This window comes from Fringilla coelebs (genome assembly GCF_963513975.1).
Source record: "Fringilla coelebs genome assembly, chromosome: 13".
Taxonomy (NCBI): Eukaryota; Metazoa; Chordata; class Aves; order Passeriformes; family Fringillidae; genus Fringilla; species Fringilla coelebs.
This window is the reverse complement of record NC_140039.1, coordinates 14,283,063-14,301,190: the sequence shown is the minus strand read 5'-3', so window position 1 is coordinate 14,301,190 and position 18,128 is coordinate 14,283,063. Positions and strand designations below refer to the sequence as shown.

Below are 18,128 nucleotides of genomic sequence, written 5' to 3'. Positions count from 1 at the left end.
GCTCATTGCTGAGTGGGTTCAGAAATCTGGCTTTAAATTTGGATGTTTGGTGATCTGGCTTAAGAGCAGTGGCTACCTAAGAAGCATATAAACCAATTTATTTTTACTTTCTTTTCAGGTTAGATGTCCAAGGGAAAGTTCTTAAGTGAGCATTTCTAATTTCTTGATTTGTGATTTGAGTTTCAGAATATCACTTTGCTTTCTAGTGGTCACTTTGCACACTCTAACTTCTGACATAGAGGCTAGTTCTGTTCATGTTGTTTAGCAAATTCCTATGGAGTAGGAATGCCAATGACATCCTCTCTCTGTGAGCATGGCTTTCACTTCAGGTTCCTCCAGTGTCTAAATTTGAAGCTAAAATTCAGTATTATGTTTACAACCTGAACTGTGAGGTTTTGTATTTATTGCATTCTTAATCTGCTGAGATGCCAAGAGACTGCCATGATATGATTCACACAACTGGGGTTTTGCTTACTTGACTATAACAAAATAATAGCAATAAAGACCAAGCCTATCCCTGATGCACCTCCTGGAAGCAGGGACTGTTCTGCTGAGGAGTAAACAGAGCTCATTAGGAGTTTCCCTCTGCAGCTGCTGCTGCTTATTAGAGAGTTAGAACTGCTGCATCCAGAGCAGCACCCCAGGAGCTTTACCCTTTACCTTCTAGAAATGTGCCCTCATATAAAAATGCTTGTCTGCAGGTGCTGTTCTGGCACCTGGCTGTAGGGAAGCATTGAGCTGCTGATGCTGGAGAGAGGAACAAGTGGTTGGCACTTCTAAAATTCAGGCCTTTGCTCCTGGTGAGCTGAGAGAAAACCAAATACTGCAGACTGATCTGGGGAGCTTCAGACTCTCAGAGACAACAGAAGGTTTGAGGGGAGCTTTGGATCAAGTCCAGTCTTAGCTGACCTGATTTGCTTATTCCCAGGCAGCACATATTGCTCTCTGAACATCCCTTGTTAGGAGTGCAGACTACATTTCTGGAGCAGCAGCTTCACACTGTACAACTAGCACCTTTTTTTTTTTTTTTAATGTGTAACTGGCCTGAAAGTTGGAGCGCCCAACTCTGCTAATTACATGAAACTCTTTAATGTGATGCTGGAGGTGTTAAACAATTGTACCTGCATTAAATATGCTGTGCTTATGCAAACGTGGCACACAGATTGCAAGTTCTAAAATTTATCAGGCAGACTAATTATTTAAATGTGAGCTATAGGTTACATAAATAAATAGCTCTCCCTCAGTAAATGGTAAGGTGTCATGGTGTTAACCACGTGGCTCGTAGCAGAGTAGAATTAATGTTAACACTTCTGTAGCTTTCTTTCTCTGATTACTAATTCTTTCGATGTTGGTAGATGAACTGAATTTATGAAAGTTTTGCCTGCCCTCTAGGTCCCTATTTTGTATTCCTTGTGCATTGCAGCTTGCTTTTGACTCTGGCAGCAATGTTGGATACTAAAAACCACGGATAGCTCAGGCTGCCTGCTCAGTGTGTGGGATGAGGCAGATCCAGACCAAACTGGGAGCTTTACTGGGGTAAGATCTCCACTCTCTCAGCTCCTGCAACCTGGTCCTCCAGCTACAGAAGCAGCCAAATTACAATTAGCAGCATTCATATCTTAGAGCAATGACATAGAATTGCATATATGCCAAGAAAATAGAGATCACTCTGTTAATGAATCAAGAGTTTGCCGTGATGGGCTCCTGACATTTTGCCGTTATACGTGTGCTGCAGAAAAGGTGCATTTGTGTTCACAGAGGCACAAAGTGATAATATGCTGCCTGCAACTTCTGAGAATGGTTTCTGAGTGCAGAGTTATGAAAGCTCCAGAAAATCCTATATGAGAAAAGCAGCTCTAGCTAGTCAGAGAGAGTTTCATTAAAGTTTCTTGCTGTTATTAGTTTTAAATTCACTTATGTCTCCTTCAGTTTCATTTCCGGAGGCACCTGCTCTGGTGGTTTTCTGGCAGAAACACTGCAGAGGGTGGGGAGTGTTAAGTGACAGGTTGCATATTCCTCCTTGGTCTCCTAGAATTGCCTTTTTTTTCCCCTCCAGTCATGCTAATTTACGCACAGCTTTCATAATGAAACTTGAGCAGGCATCCTTCCCCATCTGCCCCAATTCCCAGTCCTTTTCTGCCGCACCAGCCGAGTGCCTGATTTCACAGCAGTGGAAAGCGGGTGAGTGTTTCACACTTCACCCAAGGGGAGGCTGTGGGTCCGATCCTGCCGCCTTCAAGCGCCGTTCTGGCGAAGCACGGGGAAGGAGCTGAGCAATGCGCTCGGCTGTCTGCAGGCTCCCAGCCCGGGCAGCGCTGTGCTCTCCTGCATGGCAGGGAGCCGCCTGCCCTCCCGTTTCACGGTGGATTTCGGAGGAAGATCGCGGTTTCATGGCAGTCATTCAGCAGCAGTGCCTGCGCTGCCGCGTCTCCGGAGGATGCAATCGGATCAACTCCGTTAGTGCAAGGGATTAAAAGAAGCCAGATGCTCTGTTAATGGACAAACATACGGCGAAGTTGCAAACTTGGCCTTTTGCGGAAATTGAAAGCGGTTTAGTTCAGGTTCAGCTTAAAGGGTTGGGAAAGAAAATGTCGATTAGTGCCAAAGCAGGCTGAGAGCGCACCCGCACCGAGCTCGCAGCTGCTCCGGAGCCGCCGCCCGAGCCCCGATACCCTGAGGGGCCGGGGGCCGCTCCTCGGCCTGGCAGCCACGGCCCGGGGCTCCTGGGCAGCACCTCCCTGCTGAGCCCAGCCCTCAGCCCGGTGCCCTCAGCCTGGTGCCGGCAGGGCACGGCTGTGCAGTGTCCGCTCTCCGCAGCCCGGGGCAAACCCTGCGGGGCTCTGCTCGCACCTCGCCCCGCAGCGCCGCGGGGGCAGGGCCCGGGCACCGCAGCCACCCCCGGCCATCGCTCCCGGAGAGCTGCGCCGGGCTCGGCCCAACCAAATCCCTTCCCAGCCCCCAGAGAACAGGGAAAGGAGGCAGCTTGTGAGCCCGAGCTCTGATCCCAGGGCAGCAGATCCGCATTCCGGGCTGGTGGTGGAACTGTGGTGTAACCCCTCGCGTGTAACCTTTGTGTTCAGAGAAAGTCCAGGTTGCTCTGCTAGTCTTTTCCTAGACCGTGGAAAGGGAACAGACAATAATAGTGACTGCAGCTCCTTCTGTTTTCATTTTATTCTGTGAACCGCCACTGGTGAATCATGAAGTTGTTAAAGTACAGTTTCAAGTTCTGCATGAAGTTATATTCTTCAAATTTATTTAAGTTCCTTCATTACTAAACATTTCCTTCCTCCTCTTTCCCTCCTCCCCTCTTTCCCTCCCTCTTGTTTTCTGAGCACTTTTTCTGTCATCAGGGTGTGGAGCTCCAAGCACAGAAGGCCATGCAGACAAGACCAAGGCAGATGCACAAGTTTTACACGCTTTAATTAAGTTGTGGGGCTTCAGAGGAATTTGGCCCCAGTTTCTGATGCTTCCATGCCCTGTCTTCTGTTCCAGTGTGGATGTTAAATTGTGCAGAAATGGACCGTGACCTACCTTTCATGCCAGCTGATCTGGCTGTAGCTGTTTTTGTGTAACTAATTTAAAAAGATTGATTGTTGGTTAATTACATTAATGAACTGAACCAACATGAGCACAGACCAGAGCTCAGCAGTCTTCTAAACAGTCATTAAGAATAGACATCTATCTTTTTACCTGCTTGTACAGCCTCCTGTTGGGTGGCAGAGTGTTTGGAATGGTAATTCTGAAGGTTAAATGACTTAGGGACTAATCACAGACTGTTCACCTCTGCTCCCCCCTGCCCATATGGCCCTGCTTGTCACAGTCAAAGTCCATTTGGACAAAGTGTCTGTTGAAAGGTCTCCAGGACAGCAAGTCTGGTGGTTTCACCTGGCTTCCTGGCAAATGCCAGTGTTTGTTACAAATCCACCGAAGTTCCCTGTTGAAAGGATTCTGTGGATTTAAACAATTTTGAAATAACTTCTCTCCCAATTAGGGTAATTCATGTTTATCAAGGTGAAAGTGTACTCAGCTGAACAGTTCACTCTTCTCTCTAGCCAGCTCATGAATATGAAGAAAGATTGAATCAATAATACATTTCTCTAATTAAACTATTGAGTTCTTGTTTTAGCAGCTGCTCAATGGAAGATGCATTTCTGGGTGTTTATCAGTGTTGGCCTTGCAGCCATTCACCACACCTAAGTGGGAGCTGTGCAAATGTTGCCTGCCACACAAGGGCTTACAAAAGTACCCTAAGAAGTTAATAAAATGTTTGAGAGAGGGATATTGGTAAATTTTCCAAACTAACTTGAAAATATTACACAGTGAATAAAGGCAATGGAGTGCATTTTATTTGCACTCCATTGATGAAGTTTGGTGAAGTCTGTGAACATACTATTATATTTCCTTTGCCATTTTTAGCCCATCTGTTTGCCAGATTTAGTCAAACCAGGAAGGACTTCAGCTGAAGTTAATAAGTGTGTTGCCACTGACTTGAGCAGAAAGAGAATGGAAGCAGGGCTGGATATTATGAAAGACAATGAGAAAAATCCTAGTTATTTGGGAAGTCAAGAAGAACAGTACTTTTGCACTGGTAGCCTGGGGGAAGATGCTGGTCTGTAAAGGCTGTTGTCAGAATCTTCAAAGGTGTCAGTGCTGCTACCACATTAGCAAAGTTTGATCCAGCAGCTGCTGGAACCAAGGAGTTGTTGCAGAGATTTCAGTCCCCTTTGGGTGATTTTGTAGGCACCCTATGAAGTATGATGGTTTTCAAGGAGGCTTTTTTGTATGCCAAATTCAACACTGAGTGGGGGAAGTAAGTTGAAGAAAAGTGGGATTGACCTGCAGTCATATGCCACAGGCTGAAAATCTGTTTTCTTCATTTTCAGCTCCCTCACTGACATGTCATTGAAATGGTTTGAGGTGACAAGGGGGGAGACTTAATGGGGGGAGAGTTTTTTGGAGACTGGTCCATTCCCCATAGTTCCAGAGGCTTCTGTGGACTGTTGGGGGGTGAACACCTGAGTGGTTGCACAAGGGATTTCAGGCATTGGTTCGTGACTCCTTAAAATACTTTAAAATACTTTAAAGTTGTGGAATTAGGCATATGCAAATAGCATTAAATTATGGTTTTATGTAAGATCTTATGTTTCTAGCTAATTGAAAGACAGAGGCCACTGCTGCAGGAGAAAAATATGAAAAGAAAACTATACTGAAACATAAAAGTGTTTCTGATCAAGTAAAATTCTGTTTCTGTTGAATGTTTTATTTTGTTCCAGTCACATAAATTACCATCTTTGAAATACTAAAACTCCCACAATCAGCTTTTTATAACAGAAAATAATTTACATTTAAAAGGTTTAACTGAAGCAGCTAAACCTTAGTGATGAATGTGCACATTTGGCAATAAAACAGGGAAATAGCCCATGTTTTGGAACCCATAGCTGCTATATATAATTTTAATATTATAAGGAGCTAAATGCAGTCTAGTGAGTGCTACAGGTATGCATTGAGATATTTACTAGTTCCTGGGAAATGTATTCTTAAGGGTATATAGTACTGACACAGAGCCTTGGAAATCTCCTTTAGCGCTGATGGATTCTGTGATGAGAGGCAGCATGGCTTGAATGCATTTCATCCTCCACAGAAACTTATGAACTTGGTCACATTGCCATCATCAGAAACCATTTCCTTCTCAGTGCAGCAGCACCTCTCTTCCATCTTGTGGTAGGCTCACCCTGGCTGGACACCAGGTACCCACCAAAGTCACTCTGTTAAACCCCTTCCTCAACTGGACAGGGGGAGAAAATACATCAAAAGGCTTGTAGGTAGAGATAAGGATGGGGAGAGATCAATCACCATTTACTGTCATCAGCAAAACAGACCTGACTTGGGGAAATTAATTTAATTTATTACCAATCAAATCACAGTAGGGGATTGAAAAATGAAACCAAATCCTAACCCCACCTTTCCTCTATCCCTCCCTTCTTCTCAGGCTTGTCTGCACTCCTGATTGTCCCTCCCTCCTCCCTTCCAGTGGCACAGGAGGGTGGGGAATGGGGGCTGTGATAAATTCATCCTACTTGTCTCTGCTGCTCCTTTCCCCCACAGGGGCAGGACTCTTCATGCTGCTCCCCTGCTCCAGTGTAGGATTCCCTCCCAGAGACCAGAAAACCTGCTCCAGCATGGGCTTCTCATGAGATCTCAGCCTCCTTTGGGCACTGTGATCCTCCATGGGCTGCAGGGGCACAGCTCCCTCTCCATGTTTTGCACCAGGGGCTGCAGCAGCTCCTGCTGCTGCTTCTGCCCCTCCTGCTCTGACCTTGGTGTCTGCAGGGCTGTTTCTCTCACTTCTCTCTCTGGCTGTAGTTGCTTTTGCACAGGGCTTTTCTCCCGTCCTCAAATCTGTTTTCCCAGAGGCCCCACCCCTGCTGTTGATGGGCTCAGCCTTGGCCAGTGGTGGATCCATCCTGGAGCTGCAGGAATTGGCTCCACTGGACATGGGGGAAGCTTCTGGCAGCTCCTTACAGAAGCCACCCCTGTGTCCCCCTGCTACCAAAACCTGGCCACACAAACCCAATACACATCTTTGAGTAATGAAAGAGGAGACAGAGACAGTATTTTCATTCTGCAGGAACCTTGTATCATCCTAGAAGAGATTGCAGCAGTTGTATAAAAGGACCACAAAACAGCCACAAAAATTAGAGATAATGATTTCCCTCTCAGAATAACTGGTATGTAAGGCTTGTCTTCCCCCTGTCACATACATTCCTGATTTATCTTCTCTTCCTCTCCCCCACTCCCTGCATTAAAAGGGGGAGTGGGCCATTGCTGCTCTAATGCTCTTATTTCCTGCTAGAGCAGAGAAGATATATTTCAGTTTTATGCTCTCCTCAAATGTACTCAGACATATGGAAGAAATACCTTACAGGTGTTTGTATTCTTGCAGAGGCTCCAGAGAATTGAAAACCCTCTGTATTCCAACAATAATCTTTCCCTTGACCTAGTGTGCTTTATATCTCATGTGGGAGACTGAGTCCTGCTATTGCTGGAGTCAGGGAGAAAATGGGTGGAAGTTCCAGGAAAATGGGGATGAGACCCTGGGTGTTAATTGTGGGGCTGCAGGACCCCGTGGTGGGAGCAGCTCTGCTCAGTTTTGTGCAGAGCTCAGCCCCACCCTGACTGAGCCGGGTGTTCCTTGACATCTACAAGATTTGCTCTGGGGATTTGGTCCTTCCTCTTATTAATAACAGAAAGTAAATTAGCTTTATGTTGCCCTTCATATCAGACCTTTCAGGGGTCTCCTATCCTTTTAATTTAGCCTGGGTCTCTGAGGGAAAAACCCAGTAAAAACACACCGGTGTGGCGATTAGTAAGCACATTTTATATAATTACAGTGTTGGCATCTCAGGGGGGAAATGAAAGTTTGTGCTGTCCCTTTAACAGGACAATTTGATAATCCTCTTAGCATTTTCTCTTTTAGCTGATAATATTTCACACAATTTTACTTTGTAAAATATTCCTAAAGGGAGGCTTAAGCAATAATGCACAGATTATGGAAATGACTCTCATTAAATATAGGCAGAGACTTCAGCAAAGCCATGAACTGCTTCAAAACGTGTAACCCCCATTAGGAGCTTCATTTAAATGTTTATTCACAGTGCAGTAAATGTTTATTATAGAACATTTTATTGAAACATAAATTAAAGAACCCTAATTATACATATCACAAGTATTCAAACAATATGCATGTATCAAGACTTAACTAAAGATCAGAGGTGGAGGAAATGCAGTTGTGCTTTCATTTACATCTCAGCAATGCCAAATTTGCACAAAAATACCTGGGCAAAGTGACCCTGATGGAAGGCAAAGGCACAGGGCCTTCAGGCAGGTGCTCTCCAGCTACGCCTGAGCATGGGGCACCTTCTCTGGTCATTCCCATCTGTAAAAAAGGCTGGGGACTGCCAGGGTTTTGGGCTGTTTGTGTAGAGTAATGGGTGCTGCTCCTGCAGGTCTGCCCATCCTTCCCTGTGAGTGCTGTAGAGGGGATGGACAATGAGTAAAGGCAGGGGATGGTCCTTGGCCTGGCCTTCCCAACACCATGCATGGACCCTCATTCCTAGAATGCAGAGCAGCTTAGAGGTCAGGAAATACAAGTTCAAAGAATTAATCATCCTTTATTTCCAATTGGTTTATCCATTTGCTGCATTTCAGATGATTCTTAAGAGATGTTCAGAGATGTACATTTGGATCACCACTTCCAACAAGCAGGCTTATTGCTCTCATTATTGTGCCGGTTTTCTTGGCTTTGGGGCTGAAGGGGAGGGGTTGGCCCTTCTCTTGCAAGTGCTAAAGCTGCCTTCAGCCATGGAAGTTTTAACTACACATATCAAGTGGATTTAAAAATCTTTCTGGGCTTGTTTTCATGAGGTCTACAGCCCTTTTCTAGCTCACCCACTTGGTGAGCTCATTTCTTTAAACTTCATAGCAGTTGACATATGCATTATTTATTGAGAATGCTGAATCTGCACATTTCTGAACCTACATGTTTAAAGATGTACTCTCCTGCAAGTCCCCCACTTGGTTTAGCTTCTGAGACATTTGCAAATTCTCTAAATTTTGTTGCTTTCCAAAGTACCTGTTTTCTGTGCTGAGCAAGTATCTTGATAATTACTCTTCCAGAGGCAAATCCATGGTGTGAGTGTTGGTAGGGATCATTGCAAAGCTTTATTTTTCCTCCTAAGGATGCTTGTACTGCGCACTGTGATGCACATTTACACAAAGGGCCACACTCTACTCACTCTCCAGCCTGGTTGCATATGGACAGCCTGTGTGACCTTCTCTCCTAAGACTTGTTTCAGTTTCTTGTTTTCTTTCTTTGCAGTCTCTTTCTGAGCAGCATTTTTGATTCACAAAATTTTGACCACTGCCTTCGTTCTATCAACAGCTTCCACCTTCCCTGTTTTCCAATGGCTCTTCTAGTCCATCCTCACATCTGTCTCTGCTGTTTCCCCTGCTGCTGCCCAGGGCTTTGAGACAGGCATGGATTTCCCTGTCCTTCCCTTGCAAGCATCAATCTGCTCCCCTGCACATCCTGCTCTCAAGCCTGGCAGTCTATGCCACTCCTTCCCATCTGTATCACATCCTTATGCTCCTCACAACGGCAGAACAGCAAACCTGAGTTTTGTGTTTCAATAAACCAGAGCCAGGGGTGCTACAGGGGTGTGTCAGGCCTTGCTGCCTCCCTGATTTGGAGCAATCCTCGCCTACAGCACGGCAGAGCTGCCAGCTGGGGAGGAGACAGCCAGGGCCTTCTCCTGTGCAGCATTGTGCTCAAGGCTTCAGTAAAGCTGGGAAAGAAAGCACTGATTCCTAGAAATGGGGCAGTTTTGTAGCAAAGGAATGGTTTCGAGCAGTTTCATGTCATGTTTTATTATTTTATAAAACTTAGCTCCTTTAAAGTGGTCTGTCTTTGACTAATTTAGAACTCCTTAAATGAGGAAAAAAAACACTACTAATGCAGGCAATAATTTTAAAGGCTGCTAAAATTGAGTGTTTCAGTTGTCCAAAACTCTTTTCCTAATGCTGGGTAGGACTTTTTAAAAATTTTTAAATTTGTTTGTCCATCTCAAACCAATTCAGGACTTGGAAAAACATCAAGAACTCATAAATACTCACTGAATAGAACTGTTTTCCACAAAGATGTCTCCAGGACTTGCAGGTCAAGGGTCCTGGAAGTGAGCTTTCAGTGCCTAGAAAGAGCAGTTGTACCAGGTGTGCCTGTGGCTGGTGACCCGCTGCATTTTCAGGGGCAGCAGAGGGAGAGCCTCCTGCTAATGAGCTGTGGATATACAGGCAGGGCTTTCCATGGAATAACTCTGTAACAGGGACAATTGAGCAGTTAATCAAGAATAGCAAACAAGGGCTCCATGGAAGCCCAGTTTACAGAGAGGACAAAATTGCCCTATTTTTCATGTGGCTATCTCTGTATTATGGCTGATTTTCTTTATCACCCAGTAACAGTCTTACTTGGAGAATGGTTATTAGTTTGGAATTCCTACAGTTAATCTGGTAGTTTAGAAGATGCATTATCACAGCCTCCCATAGGAAGCTCCTGTCTGTGTAATGGACAGGGCACTTTGCAGCAAGCGAGGTCTCACCTGAGAACCACTATCCATCCCTTTTCCCAGTGAACTTGCTGGTGAGCGTCTCCTGGCCAGCTGATCTTGCTGCCTGGAGCTGCTGATTCCCTTCCAGCCCTTCCTCCTGCCTGGCCACAACCACAGCAGGTCATGGGTTTTCCTCTCCTGCTGCACCCTGAGACCATGGAAACCCACAGCTGCCAAGCTTTGATGTAGAAAAAATGAAAAGTACCAAGGGGAAGGATGAAGCTGCTGAAAGCATCTGGTTTTGCTGCATGAAGGCACAGGTCAGCCATGCTCTGCTTTTGCAGATGTGAAGGGAACAGCCCTTCCTCTGCCAACGTTGTGGCAGCTCCCCATCCTCAGGGTTGCGTGACCCTTTGCCAGCTTTTATGTGTTCATGCTGTAAGAACATGTATTGCTAATAGACCCTGGGTGCTGAGCAGCTCATGGACAATTATCTACCTTTAAACTGGAAGCTGAGCTCTGTTGCTCTGCTAACCAGCACAGCAGCTAAGTGAACACAACATAATATCCATGAATTATTGCAGGCAATGCCCATGTCCTCCCCAGTGGTGTGTGGCAGGGTCATCTGCTCTTCACTGTTCTGGTCTACCTGGGAAATCTCTTTTAGTGTCTATTTTTGTCTGGTATTTTCCCTTTAAATGCAGTGTAGTGGTGACACGTTGGTTTTTTGACCATAATTCAGTGTATAAAACCAGCCATAACCAGGAACATTGCTTTCTGCATGGCCTTGGGTGCTGAAGTAAAATTCACCTGACCTGAGTGCTTGTTTCTCCAACAGCACAAGCTCCAGGTCTTTTGGCTGAGACTTTCTGGGCATTTTGCAGCCCTGGTTCACTGGAGAGCAGCTTTAGTGGGATAATCCCACAAATGCCTGTGGTGCAGCCAGACTTTGGCAGTGGTGGGATGAGAGTGCTCCAGAGTGCCCATGAGCAGCCCTGTGCTCTCACAGCCCTGATGGGAATGCCATGGAGCTCATCAGAGCACCCTCTTGCTGCAGTGGGAGGCCAGAGGCATCTCACCCTGGCTCTGGCTCATTAGTTCCCCATGGCACTACAGATCTGTTCCTTGCAGTGCATTTTCTGATGCTCTTGTCATTCTGGCTATAAAGGTCTTGAAGAAACTTCGCTTGTGAGTGATTTTGCATCACCTGATAATTCTCACCATTAGAAGTTTCTCAAACTGAGATTTTATTTACATTGCAAAGCAGGGAGAGCTGCAGTCCCTACCCTAGAAAAATGTCAGTCTAATAATTTTAATTTTGAAGGTCCTATAAAATTCAGCTCCCACAGCCTCCTTCCAGCTACTGCTGTTCTAAATATCCGTGACTGGAAATCTTGCCCCCAGTTTCAGAAGCAGCCAGTAGGGCTCAGGCATCTTTAACTCACACAGTGCCCCCCACCTGGGGACTTCTGCTGCATCCTCACGTTGTCACTGTTGTCACACCCAGTGTGGCAGTGTCCTGCTTCCTCCAGCACTGCCTGGAGCAGCGGATGGACCTAAGCACTGCAAGTGTGTTCCTGCGTTTTTCTGCCCTGATGTGGGTGATATTGATTGGTCCATTAATGTAAATGTCTTGGCTGTTGTGTGTTGCTTTCCTTGCTTATTAATCAAAATCATGCAAAATGAGGGGAAAGCAATTTTTTTAGGAAAAAAATGAAATACCATCAACAGTGACTGATTACAGCCTGCTGGAATGTGATGGGGCTGTCTGCCACCCACCAGGCATGAGGCTCCCAACAATAACTGGGGAAAAAAAATTAAAATGCTTTATTTTGACAATTTTGGTCAATGTTTAGATGTTTTCCGTTCAAGCAGTGATGGAAGGTTTGCCTAAATGTATTTGTTTGGTTAAAAAAAAAAAAAGCATTCCAGTGTTTTGTTTGCATCTGACGTATTTCAGTCAATTGCAAATGGTTTTTTGGATGTGCAGGGTTTTGTTTTGCTTGGAAAAACAAATGAAAGGAAACAACTTTAATTTGTGGGCACCTTGAAGTTATTTTTGCTACTGCCATTTAGAGAGACCTCTCTGTAGCCAGCAGTGGATGCAAAACACTGAGACATAAACAAAACATTTGGGATGTGAATATTCCCACTGAACCAATTCACAGGTTGGAAATGGAGCTGGTGCTTAAGTGCCTTGGTGGATTGAGGCTTTAGCAGTAACAAATAGTAGTAAGGAGTAAAAAGGATCAATTAAAGATCTCCTAATGAATCAAAATATCAGCCACTCTGAGTTGAGAAGGGCAGAAGCTGAAAGGCAGATTAGAGAAGGTGTGAAATCTTCCTGTTCAGCGTTTCTGACTGCATGGTAGCCACAGCTCTGCACCGCTTGTATTTCTTGGTAAAACTGAATAGAAGGGAAATATGTGAGACACTGCTGCTGATCGTCTTTGTTTCTGTTATACAAACAGTGGGGAGGATCCAGATAATTATTTCTTTCCCATACAGAGTTAAAAAAAAAAACCACAAACCAAAAAAAAAAAAACCAAACCAAAAACGGATGACTGGAAAAAATTACTCTCTTTCAAATTGATTGTTGTTACTTCAAACCTTGGGAATATTCATTTGTTTTGTGATACAGTTGATGGATTCTGCTATGCAGCCTGGCAGTGTGTGAGAACATAATGCCTGTAGTAAAGGTGGCTAACCCCTGAGAACATCCCCACCAATGCCAAGTCGCCCATATGCTGTCATAAACACTTTTTATTCTTTTTTTTTTTCCACGCTGATCATAAGAGCCCATTTTGGGTGGAAGATCACATTAGGCTCATTCATTACCTGCTGTGCTGGTCTGTGCATCTGCAGTGCAGCATCTCTGCTCTGAGCTTTGGACTCATCCCTGTGTGTTTTCTGATATTCCAAATCCTCTGTCACGGGTATACACAGATCTTCTCCTCTGTGTGTCCTGGAGCATTCTGCACCAGAGATAAAAATTATGCTTAAAGGTGGCTAAACTTCTGGGGAATATGGTTATTGATAGCTGATGTTAGGTTTATATATATCATCAGTAGAAATTCCTGCAAATTGATACTTGTAGCGAATCTTTCATTCCTTGTAGCAGAAGAGAAGGAAACTGACTGGCAGATGAACTGGCTCCGTTCTTATGAATAAATTTAAAATCTAATGAGAACAACAGGTGTGAGACAGTAGTGAAATTTTACAGTACCTCTGCAAACTTTAATCTACTCTTTAATTTTTCTTGAAGGTCTGTCCAAAAGTGAAATTTCAGGCCTAGGGCTACTGAAGACTGTCTTTAAAGTTGCTTTGTGATTTTGAGCAATACATCATACCAGCAGTGATGTTCAGATGATACATTGCACTAATACATCACAGGAGCACTTTTGCTCTTGTGATATATTAGTATAATACACTATCAGAACACTATCACTGATATATTACTCAAAAACACAGTTTCTGACCCTCAAGATTCACCCTCATCTCTAGTCTGAATACACTGAAAGCTGTGGATAATGATAAGAATAAGAATAAGAAATATTCAGTTTCTCTAGGGTAAAGCTGAGAAAAAAAATAGTGTGGTATTTGGAATATTTCATTAACTGAAACATCCTTGTGTTTTCATTTTATTCACTGAGCAAATGTTATTATGGATAGAAGCTAACACAATATAGGGGTGTTTGAATTTTCTTACAAATAGCCTAAGAAAACCTTTTTTGATTTCATATTTCATTATAGACTTAAGCCATGTTTTGAGAATGTTTCCATGAGGTGCAGGAGTTTCAGCTGATTTCTGCCTCATAAAATTGAATCAGGTGCAAGCTATCTAAATTCTATGCAAACCATTTGGTGCTGTTTCTGATGCAGTCATTTTTTTAAAGGATTTAGGTACCATCTAAAAAGATCTGAAGATGCATAAATGTGATCTATCACTCAGATTATTTGCTGCCTCTCCTCACTGAGGTGTTGGGGTTTTTTTCCCTGAAGAATTATTCTCAGTTATTGTTTTTCTTTACTCAAGAGTGAAAGACAAAGGGAGAAAGAGAAAAGCATGCATTGCAATGTTGTTAGCAGCTGAACTTACTACAGAAAAGTATTTTTCCCAGTAGAGTTTGGTTCTTGAGGACTTTGCATTATCCTTCCGTTATGGTATGAACAGAGTGTCAGAAAAAAAAGGTAATAGTAATGACACAACACTAAGGTGCCAAGTCATGTATTTGTGTTCTTGTCCATAATTTTGTTTGTTTTTCCCCAAATCTTATCAGCATTCTTGATGAAAACACATCACCATTCACCTCCTTGCCAAACTGGGTAACCCAAAGCTGTCTGTGCAGCCTTTGTGCAGCTCAGTCCTCAGCCCTGCTACCCCTTGGGCAATGGCCCTGTGCCAGGAGAGGGGCACACTTCAGGCTCTGCCAGACTGGGCTCATAGTCCTTGGGCCACCTGGCAGGTGTGTCCCCAGCATGAGGCTTGTGCCCCACAGGTTTCAGTTTGTTGTAGTTGGGCTACAGCCTCCAGGGAGGAAAGGAAGCATTAAAGTCTTTTTAACCTTATGGGAGGTACTGCCTTCTTCTGCCAGCCCTTCTGCCCACATGCTGTCCATGGCATGGCAGCTGCTCTGTCCCTAGACAGGGAGCTCTGAGCCCAGGCTGCCCACACGAGCTCTCCCCACATCCCGTCTCCAACACCTTCTTATTCCCCTCTGTTCCAAAGCCCCAACACTCAGCTCCAAGGGACATTGTTATTTCAAAGCTGTGGCTAAATATGTCTCTGACTGACAACTATGAATAATTCCACAGAGCCCCTAAACTTCCAGGCATTTCACTCTGAAGCTCATATAATACACCAGGGCTACTCTCTCATGTTTTTCATCTTTTATATTCTCCAAAGAGTTGAGATACAGTTATGGAACAGGTTAATGTATTTTTCCTCTGAATATAATGCTGTGGGAGCCTGTGCATGGTTTCTTGTGTGTGTTGAGAATAATGCTGACAGTTCAGAATAGAAAGTCATGAACTTGATAATCACCATTATTTTGTTTCATATTTTCAGCATGTTCATGTCCATGTGCTGCCAAGGAGGGCTGGAGACTTCAGCAGGAATAATGATGTCTACGAGGAGGTAAGAGTTACATTCCATCTCTTCTTCAGAGTTGGTTTTGCTGTTAGTAAATTGCTTTAGTGGCCCAGGCCCTCCCATGGGTGGAGGGATGGGATCTCTGCATTTTTACTGCTTGCAAAGATCCTGTGACAGCCCCAAGATTTGTACTGGGATTTCCTTGTGAGCTCCCTCTCTGAGGGAGGATACAGTTGAGACCTTTGGGACTTCAGTGTGTCACTGCACACAGGGTGCATCTCTACAAATAATTGTAGTCTCTCATTTTGAGGGCACAAGGAAAAATGGTGACCACATGGTCAGCCTGGCATGCAGGGAGGGTGTCCTACACCAGATGCTCGCCTGGGGTGCCAAACCTCCCCCTTCCAACCAGAGAAAACACAGGCAGCTCGTTACAACTCAATCACAAATTGCCTTCTGGCCTGATTTTTGTAGGGCTCTGCTCAGCTCTGGACAAATCACATTGTAGCCCCAAAGATGGAAATTAAAGAGCAACTCTGCATATAGATGGGATATCTGCATGTGTGCACATTGTGCAGCAGAGCTCAGCTCATGAGCTGTTCCAGTGTGAATGAATCACTGGCTTTTGTTTAAATGAACAATTATACTGGCATTAACAAAAAGTTTTCCCCGGTTTGACAGCTGTCATAATGATTCTATGAAAAAAATCTCACTATTGTTAAATTTATGGCTTGTTCTTCGTGGGTTTGGTAGGATCCTCTATCTGAAATATGACATCTCCTTCTCTTCCTGAAAGTAATTAATATAAACTTGTTCAGTGCTACTGTAATACCATCTGCTTGAAAGAGACATCGTGACATTTTCTGCTTTGGTATTTTTTCCTTTGTGATATCTACATGATGACAACTCCCCACTCACAAAAAGAAAATGGGGGAGTGTTTTAAAGTTTTTCAATTACTTAAATATGCAAAAATGGAGAAGAAAGCATATTAGTGACAAGTTCTATGAAGTGTAGTGCCTGAAAACTCCACTAGTAAGGGTAAAAGCTTAATGAGGCTGCTGAACAAGGATATTCAATGAAAGTAAATGGTGGCAATCTTTGCTGGTGTGGTGGTTAAAAGCAGTTGAATGAGACAAAAGTTAACAGGGTTAAAGGGTTGTCAGGCACTGGAAGAGGCTGTTCAGGGAGTGGTGGAGTCACCATCCCTGGAGGTGTTTAGAGGATGTGTAGATGGGGCTCTCAGGATTGTGGGTTACAGTTGGCAGTGCTGGGCTGATGGTTGGATTCAGTGATCTTGCAGGTGTTTTCCACCTAAATAATTGTATGGTTCTATGATCTTATCCTTTTCACATGTGTTAAGGCGTTTCAGATGCTGCATCAACCCATCAAATCTCTTTCCATTTCTGTCACATTTACTATTCCATTTGCTTCTTTTTTAACACAATTATTTCTCCCTTGTTATAGCTGAACAGAAACAGGCAAAACTCTAATGAACGAGACTATATATTTAGTGTTGTTAGATGCAAAAGGGTGGCAAATTGGGGAAGAATTTCTTTTTTATTTTGTCATTTCCAATTACAGCAATTGTAGGTGTTGCTTTTAGCAAACAGGAACCATAAATATTTAGACATAGATGTGATAATGTATCTTTTAGCAGAGGAATGTATAGCCTCAGAGTCTAACTAGCTATTCTTGAACACCACAGAGCTAGCACACTTTTGTACAGACTGTAGCTGAAGAAAGATTTGATTTTTTTTAAATGCCAGGGAAACAAAGACACATTTGCTGCTATAAAAAGTTTGATGCCAGGTTCTATCACTGTCGGGATTGAGGATGCAGAGACTTAAGAAATTTGCTATCACAGGTGAATAGAACTATTTTGAAAAATGAAAAAGGGACAAATTATTGAAAATGCAGCTGACTTTGGAAATAATTTGGAGCTTATGTCAGTACAGCAAAAGCATTTTGATATAATGCATCTCTGTGTGATGTCAGCAAGTCATATCCTTTTGACAAGAAGATACTTTAAAAGATTTAGGGAGATATGTAGATCATGGTGGGGCAACAGGGTGGAAATCGACAAGGGATAAAGTACCATTAGGTGAGATGTGGGTGCTGGAGAGTGCTTTAAATCTATTTTTCATGAAATTTGTACTTTAAAAATCCAAAACCCCTTCGTAAACACTTCATTTCCATGTATTTGAGTGATAGATGGAGCTGTAATTTAGGTAGCAAAGACCACCTTCCAAAATCATCCCAATGGCCTTTTCCTTGTAAAATGTGACATGGAGGCTGATCAGCCTCCCTCAGTCTGTGCAATTGTAAAGCACACCGAGGATGAATTGTGCATATTGCAGTGCCTGGTTTAGCTGCCACAGCTAAAGGTTTAACAGCAATTGGGAGCAATTTTCACAGGCTCTAGGTCTCAGCTCTGGCTCAACATGTCTTTTGCAAACCCCTTTCTATCTGTAAGTGCCTTTGAGCTCTCCAAGCTCTGCAGTTGTCATCTGTATATGCTCAGCAGATTGCTGATAAATCCCACTGCTCTTAGTGTCTGACAGTGAAAGGAATGCCCAGATGCTGAGACATCACTCCTCTTAGGAGCCTTCTAGAATTGAGACAGCCAGAAAGTGCTTGCAGTCTCTCACTGTGTGCTTAATTTCTCCTATTCAGTTTTGGAGTGACCACTCACCTGATGGAAAAGGCAGAAGAAAGCACATCAGGTTGTTTCCTGCTTAGTCTGTTTGCTGGGCTCTGAGGTCTTCAGGCTTTGGCTCTGAAGCTCTGATACAGCCTTGTCTAAAGTAGTTTTTAAGTGTAAAGAGTATAATTATGGGTAAGGTGTTTCTTAGCACTTGTATTTTAATCAAGTATCTGATGGATATCAGCAAATATCTGCTGATTTCTGGATATATTTTTTGAACTGTGGTAG

General features: G+C 43.8%; 1 protein-coding gene across 6 annotated transcripts in view; it reads left to right on the top strand.

Annotated features, from left to right (window-relative positions):
- FHIT (fragile histidine triad diadenosine triphosphatase) overlaps positions 1–18,128 on the top strand; it is a 516,963-nt gene that overhangs the window by 418,811 nt on the left and 80,024 nt on the right. For all 6 annotated transcript variants that reach the window (XM_084214240.1, XM_084214235.1, XM_084214238.1 and 3 more), the window contains one exon: positions 15,172–15,240. In XM_084214240.1, the coding sequence (XP_084070366.1) occupies positions 15,172–15,240 (69 nt within the window). The remainder of the gene's footprint in view (positions 1–15,171; positions 15,241–18,128) is intronic.